The 7,339-nt window shown below is 44.4% G+C and overlaps 1 protein-coding gene across 7 annotated transcripts in view; it reads right to left on the bottom strand.

The window, feature by feature from the left end:
* Positions 1–3,543, bottom strand: part of RALGAPA2 (Ral GTPase activating protein catalytic subunit alpha 2) — a 329,247-nt gene extending 325,704 nt beyond the window's left edge. For 5 of the 7 annotated variants that reach the window (XM_017541502.2, XM_017541500.2, XM_017541496.2 and 2 more), the window contains exon 1: positions 3,246–3,543. In XM_017541502.2, the coding sequence (XP_017396991.1) occupies positions 3,246–3,351 (106 nt within the window). In that variant the 5' untranslated portion in view covers positions 3,352–3,543. The remainder of the gene's footprint in view (positions 1–3,245) is intronic. The other 2 variants (XM_017541499.2, XM_017541504.2) reach the window with 2 other exon arrangements.
* Positions 3,544–7,339: the final 3,796 nt, after the last annotated feature.

The raw sequence follows: 7,339 nt of genomic DNA, 5'->3' as shown, positions 1-7,339 counted from the left end.
AAAAAAAAAAAAAAATTAGCCCTGGTGGCATGCGCCTGTAATCCCAGCTACTCAAGAGTCTGAGGCAGAAAAATCACTTGAACCCGAGAGTTGGAGGTTGCAGTGAGCCGAGATCGAGCCACCTGCACTCCAGCCTGGGCGACAGCGCTAGACTCCATCTAGGGGGGGGAAAAAAAAAAGAAGAAAACCCAAAAAAAAAATTAGCCTAGTGTGGTGGTGCATGCCTGTGGTCCCAGCTACTCTGGGGGCTAAGGTGGGAGGATCACTTGAGCCAAGGAGGTCAAGGCTGCAGCAAGCCAAGATCAAGCTACCTGCACTCCAGCCTGGACAACAGAGCAAGACCCTTTCAAAGACATGGAATCTTTGCTGGAGCAATATGGTAAAACACAGGGTTTTTGGTTTTTGTTTTGTCAACAGTGTAGGGAGAACTGGAAGTCACAGAACTCAACAGCTCTTTGTTTTTCCACTAACATAACAGAAGTAAATCGTTAGCTACACGGCTGTGCCTCAGTTTACCCCTGTGTAAAATAAAGTTAATCCTATCAGACCAGTCTAAATATATAGCCAGGCCAAAGTATTGACGTCCAAATTGGAGTTATTACCATGACACTAAGAAATATTCTACTTCCACAGTTAATTTTATATTTCTTAGCCAATCATTTTAAATACAGACTACTTTTTAGGAAAAGGGAACACATTCACCACTATTATAAAAAAAGAAAAAAAGAAGGAAAGAAAAGAGAAAAATTACCTTTCAAAATACTTGTCCTATCCTATTACTGAACTGTTAAAGGCCCACTTCAAGCTGAAGTCATTAATACATCACACTCACAATAATCCTTTAAAAGGCAGATCTCACCATGCCCATTTACAGAGCAAGGAAACTAAGGTTCAAAGACAGGCTACGTAACTAGCACAAGTCATGCAGCTGCAGGTGGCCGGGACAGACTGCAAATACCCAAGTCAGTGGCATAATCTTCGTATACTTTAAAAAAATCTTTATTATTACTTGAAGATAAAATATCTAAAAAGCAAAAGTGTTACATAAATACACATAAAAATACAATAGTAATTACTATTCATTTCCTTCAAATACTTTCCTTGATCTTGGCTTCATTCCTATCTTTCAGTTCAAAAGGCCTTTGTTTTCTAAGTAGACTTTTATTTCGAGTAGCAACCAAATTGGATATGTGATTCGGTAGGAACTAGTACATTAATGTACTATACTTTTAAGTCTTTAAATCACAGTAGTAAGTGAAAGTTTACATTAAATATTATGACTAGAACTCCTCAGACACATTTTTACAAAAATCTAGTGGCTGCAAAGATCACAGTAATAAACAAAGCAAACTGGGCCACTCCATAAATAAGTATATCAACAAAAAACATACACCTAAGGAAATATCAAAGAATCTCTCCATGTTACAAAAATGAGGTCATGATGAGTTCAGTGAAATTGTAAAAGAAAGTTCCCTAAAATAAGACCTACACCTTAGAGTGAAACTACAATTATACAAACTTGAAAAGAATCAACTTTCTCAGAATGGGAACAACGTACTGTAGGCTAAGAAATAACCTGTTCTGGGTTTACTTGATTCTCCTTTTATAAAATGTAGCCAACTTAATCTTGCAGACTTCAACAAACAAAAGTTTAAATGCTAAAGCACAGAAAAAGTCTAACAATATCAAATGCTGTAAAACACAGCTCAACTCTCCTTTATCAAAAACATCCCTGCAGTAGGTATTAATCAGTCACTAGCAGGAACTCCGCACAATGCAACCCGTGTGTTGTGCAACCTGTGTGCGCATGGTACTTTACTACAGGAAGTAGAAGGAAGTTCAGTTTACCAAGAACACCACACTTCACTCTCAAAAGTCTTGAAAACGAATCCCTGTCACAGTAACTAATTTACATTTCATTTCAAACTGAACAAGTCAGTGTAACCTCAAGGAATGTGAGATTGTGAACAACTTCACTTGGCAAAATCAGGTGTGGTATGGTTTGGCTTGGGTTCTTTTCCCCCTCAGAGGTAGAATATAAATAGAAATAATTAGCAACTTCTAATCTCATGAACAAGAGCTTTATTTAAAATCCTCACATGGTAATCATTTTATGCCATTAAGTGACAGACACATTAGCACAAGATGACTTTTGTGAATTTTAGGACCAAAAGATACCTAGAAGAAACATAAGGTGTTCTTTCCTTCGCCACCAAATACACAGGCAAGTCTGTCTGTAGACAGCAAGAGTGCTACAGGCAAACAGGGGGTCTGTCTACAGACAAACAGGGGGTCTGTCTGTAGACAGCAAGAGTGCTTTAATCCTAAACCTAAGTTAAGATTTAGCAGGTAAAAAATACAGAAAACAAAACACAGCCTAGGCAACCAGCTACAGATCACATGCAGCAGGTGACAGGAAGCCTTGTGGACACTTCACACCCACAGGGGTGAGCGCCATCACAGGTCAACTCCAAGCCCACCTGAGCTCCTCAGAATCGCCATCCAGCAGGCCATAAACCAGAAGGTGGCAGACACCATCACTGTTATGCTAGTAATAAAGGAGAAGCAGCCTCCCTGAACCCAAGAAAACCACCCCTCTCTCCAAGCAGAAAGAGGAGGCCCCTTCACACCAAGGACACAAAGAAACTGAAGCAGCCAGACCCAAAATAAAAATTAAATTTAAAAAGCAGCATGGGAAGAGAGATGACAAATCTGTGCTGGGACCACTTGGAATCTCAGTCTATTTAGGGTCTCACACTGAAAAGTAAAAATAAAATTTTAAAGGGGGATGACAGAGATAAGAGTCCAATCAGGTCTGTGCTGGGTCCACTTGGGGTCTCGGTCTACTTAGGAGTCTCAGACTCAAAAATAAAATTTTTAAAATGAAAGGGGGAGATGACAGTTCAATGTGTGCGCGTGATGACCACCTGGGATTCAGTGCACTTGCTGGGAGGTGAGGGGACAGGTACCTCTGTGCCCGGCCTCCAGGTTCCCGGGAAGGGCAGGCGCCCAGCGAGAGTCTGGGGTAAGTTTAACTCGAGGGCGACAAGAGCAGTGCCCGAGGGCCAGGCTGCGGCTTTCCGGGAAACAAAGCCCCCGGCGTCCAAACTGTAACCGAGGGAAGAGGGTCGCCCACACATCCCCCTCCCCAGCCTCCCAGCCACCGACCCCCGCACAGACGGGCGCCCTCCTGGCAGGTGTCCCTAACCCAGCGCCCCGACCCCCGCGCCCGGCGCGCGCCTCACCCAGCAGCGCCCGCAGGTGCTTCAGGCGGGTCAGCACGTCCTTCTTCGGGTCCAGCACCTTCTGGGTGGACTTCTTCACATCCCCGTGGCTCCTTCGGGAGAACATCCCGCGGCAGGAAGCCCGGGCCCCGCCGGCGGGGCAGGAGGCGCCTGCGCCACGCGAATCAAAGCATAGGGTCGAGGCCGGCGCGTGTCGCGCGGGCCACTCGCTGCCCCCAGCCCGGCTGCTGCCGCCTCTGCCGCCTCTGCCGCCGCCACCGCCGCCGCCGCCGCCGCCGCTTCAGCTGCGGCTCCAGGAAGGAGGGGCGGGCCGGTCACCGTGAGGGGCGGGGCAGGAAGGCGGTGTCGACGCGAAACCGAAGGCCCCGCCCCGCGGGAGGCGCCGGCCGGCCCCTTGGGCCCTACGCAGGCGCGCACAGCCCGGACTCGCCTCGGGGACACTACCCTGTCCGCGCCAAAGCCTGGAGAGGACGCGCCCGGAGCACGGAGAAGGCGCCTCGAATCACAAAGGAGCGTTCCTCCTGCACGCATTGTACTACAAGTCCCGAGATTCACCGCGAGAGAGTCCTCCAATCAGGCTGGCGGCCTTTGGCACGATGGGAGTCAATGGGCCGTCATTGGGCACGTTGCCCCGTCCTGTCGCGGGCCGCAGGTGATCCTGGGAAATGAGGTTCTCCAGCAGGCCGACCGCTGCGACCTCCTTTCCTGGGTCGCAGAGGCGCAGGGCAGCATCCGCTGGTCCCCTGCCCTGGCAGCCTGGAGTGCCCGTAGCTTCATTCTCCCTCTTGCGTGCCTGTCCCATTTCTTCTAGTGCAACGTGAAACACACACACACACACACACACCTCAGTAAGAAAAGTGTCAAGGCTTTTCAGATGCAAACTATTTTTAGGTTTAGCTTCTGGATTCACACCAGGGAGCGAGTCGAAGCCCCTCTGACCGTGCCAAAATCGCAGCTCTAATTTCACACTAGAATGAGTGGCTTTGGCACTAGGGAAGAGCGTTTGCCGGTGAAGAGTCCAGCCGACCCCTTGGTTCCTGGAATCCAGCCTCACTTGGGGTATGGGGGTCGCTCGCTCCGAAGGCTCCTTGGGATCTTGCCTCTTTGTAGGAAGGGCGCATTCTCTGTGTTGTGCAAGGCCACATGGCGATCCAGTAGCAGAACCAGAAATAGAACCTGAGGGATCTGACTCAGGCCTGTATACCTTGTAAAGCCAGGCGCCTATTCCCTGGGGCAAGACTTTAAGCTGGAAGATGTTCAGGAATTACACTGTAGTATTGTAGGATTGTATAGTGGCATCCGGATCTTGCAAGTTTTGACATCCTTTCAGCTTTTACGGCAAGTATTTGAGGTAGAATCACAACTGTCTTCTCCTCCAGCTGAACTGTGACTTGAGGGAAGTGCCAAGGATTTATATGCCTTTGTATCCCCATCCCTGAGCACAGTATTTGGCCAGTAGAGGAACTCAATAAAATTCATTAAATGAAATAGAATAAAAAGCTAAAATAGTCCTACATATTTCAACCAGGCAGGCAAAAAAAAAAAAAAAAAAAAAAAAAAAAAAAAAAAAAAAAAAAAAAAAAAAAAAAAAAAAAAAAAAAAAAAAAAACTTCACAGCTTTAGAGTATCTCTCTATTTTTAGACTTGTGTAATAATATTCCTTTATATGGACACATTCATACACAGGAATATTACTCAGCAATAAAAAAGAACAGACTACTGATAAACCCGATAACATGGATCACTCTCAGACTCAGAGATGAAAACCCCATGCTTAAGACGATGGCAGAGCTACACTACCAGCCTGAGTCCCCAGATGACAACACAGATGAGGGCCACAAACTTCCAAAAGTGTTACAAGAGAGCGAAATAATGTTTTATCTTAAGTCAAGGCATTTTGAGAGTCATTGTTACAGCAGCTGAGCTTGTACCTGATTACACAGAGTAAACCACAATATTCACTACCCCATTCCTTGAGGAGAAGATATGCTTCTTTACACTGACTGAAAAAATAGAATATACTTGTCTTAGGGAATGCCATTTTTTTATTGCAAAGCAAGCTGTCATCATCATCAAACATTTATTGAGCACCTGCAACATGTAAGGCATGATTCTAAACCTTGGAGATAAAAGATGTATAAGGTGTATCCTCCTGACCTCCAGTGCTTCCAATCCAGTTCAGGAGGCTGAACGATTAGATACATGTGGGAATAAATGATAGTGTACAGTGAGCACGTGACACTGTCAAGCTTGATAATACTAGAAACAGGCATCTGTGCATATAGATTCATCTCACCCATCATATCTAACCTTTACCCAGTAGTGAAAATGTAGAACTCCAAATCTTCTCTTAAAAGGGAAGAAACATATAGTATTATTATCTTGGTGGTTTTTCACCCACATGCATATACCATATGGCTCTTCTTATTTTCCGTTGCTCTTTCTAAACTCATTCCTGCTGGACTGTGAACTCCATGAGGGCTTTACTTGCTTTGTACTGAATTCTTGATCCCTGGAGTTACAGAGTGCCAGGTGTTTTGCAGACATTAAGTGCTGTTGAATAAATGTCCTACAGTAATCAGTAAATAAGGATAATGAGATCAAAAGTTTAAAACTTGCAATGCAAATTAAAACTACTCTGAAATACCATTTGAATCAGAAAAAAACAAAAAACTTCCACACAGACAAAGTTTGACAACACACTCTGGTCTGGTTGCAAAGCTATAGAAAACACAGCTGGTAGAAATGTTAGATGATACAACTCCTATGGAAGTAAATTTGACAAAATTAAATATTTGCCCTTTGACCCAGAATTTATCTTTCTTTATTTTTATTTATTTATTTATTTTTTGAAATGAAGTCTGGCTGCGTCACCCAAGCTGGATTGCAGTGCTGCTATCTTGGCTCACTGCAACCTCTGCCTCCCAGGTTCAAGCGATTCTCCTGCCTCAGCCTCCTGAGTAGCTGGGATTACAGACATGCAACACCATGTCTGGCTAATTTTTTTGTATTTTTAGTAGAAACTGGGTTTCATCATGTTGGCCAGGCTGGTCTTGAACTCCTGACCTCAAGTGATCAGTGGGCCTCAGCATCCCACAGTTTTTTGTTGTTGTTTGTTTGTTTTTTGAGACAGTCTTGCTCTGTCCACCATGCTGGAGTGCAGTGGTATGATTTCATCTCACTGCAATTTCTGCCTCCCAGGTTCATGCAAATCTACGTCAGCCTTCCAAGTAGCTGAGATTACAGGTGCCCACCAACATGACTGGCTAATTTTTCTATTTTTAGTAGAGACAGGGTTTCACCATATTGACCAGGCCAGTCTCAAACGCCTGACCTCAAGCAATCCACAGGCCTTGGCCTCCCAAAATGCTAGGATTATAGGCATGAGCCACCACTCAGCCAGAATTTCTACTTCTAAGAATCTACCCTGCAGATACTCAGATATATAACACTGGAAGGATTTAAAAAAAAAAAGACCCTAACATTAATGCCTACCCAAGTGGGATGGAGGATGAGGTGGAAAGGAATCAGTGTCTTCACTGAGTATACCGTTTTATATTTTTTCACTTTTGAATCATATAAATGTTTTGCATATTCAAAAATTCAAACAGAAAAAGACAAACCTGAAAATCAAAACTAAGTGAAAAAAAAAAAACCCAACAATATATATAATTGGTAGCATAACTCTATGGAGAAATAAATATAAAACCATGCATGGAAGTTTATTCCTTTCAGCACTATTTATAATTGCTAATGTAGTGGGTTGAACAGTGCCCACTCTTCCCCCAAAATGACATGTCTGTGTCTTAATCCCTGAAGACTGTGACTGAGACTTTTTTGGCAAAAGGGTCTTTGCAGATAAAATAATATCCTGGGTTATGTGGGTAGACCCTAAATCCAATGACAAATGTCCTTGTAAGAAACAAAAGAAGTGAAAACATAGAAATAAAGGAGAAGGCCACATGACGACCAAGGTAGAGATTGAGGTTACAGAGCCACAAATGAAAAGACCCCTAAAGCCAAGAGACACTGGAGGAGGCAAGAAAGGATTCTCCCCTGGAGTCTTCCAGAGGAAGCCCTACACCTTGATTTCA

The sequence above is a fragment of the Cebus imitator genome, unplaced genomic scaffold, assembly GCF_001604975.1.
Source record: "Cebus imitator isolate Cc_AM_T3 unplaced genomic scaffold, Cebus_imitator-1.0 Scaffold134, whole genome shotgun sequence".
In the NCBI taxonomy this organism is placed as follows: Eukaryota; Metazoa; Chordata; class Mammalia; order Primates; family Cebidae; genus Cebus; species Cebus imitator.
The sequence above is the reverse complement of the archived record's forward strand: the minus strand, read 5'-3'. Positions and strand labels throughout refer to the sequence as shown.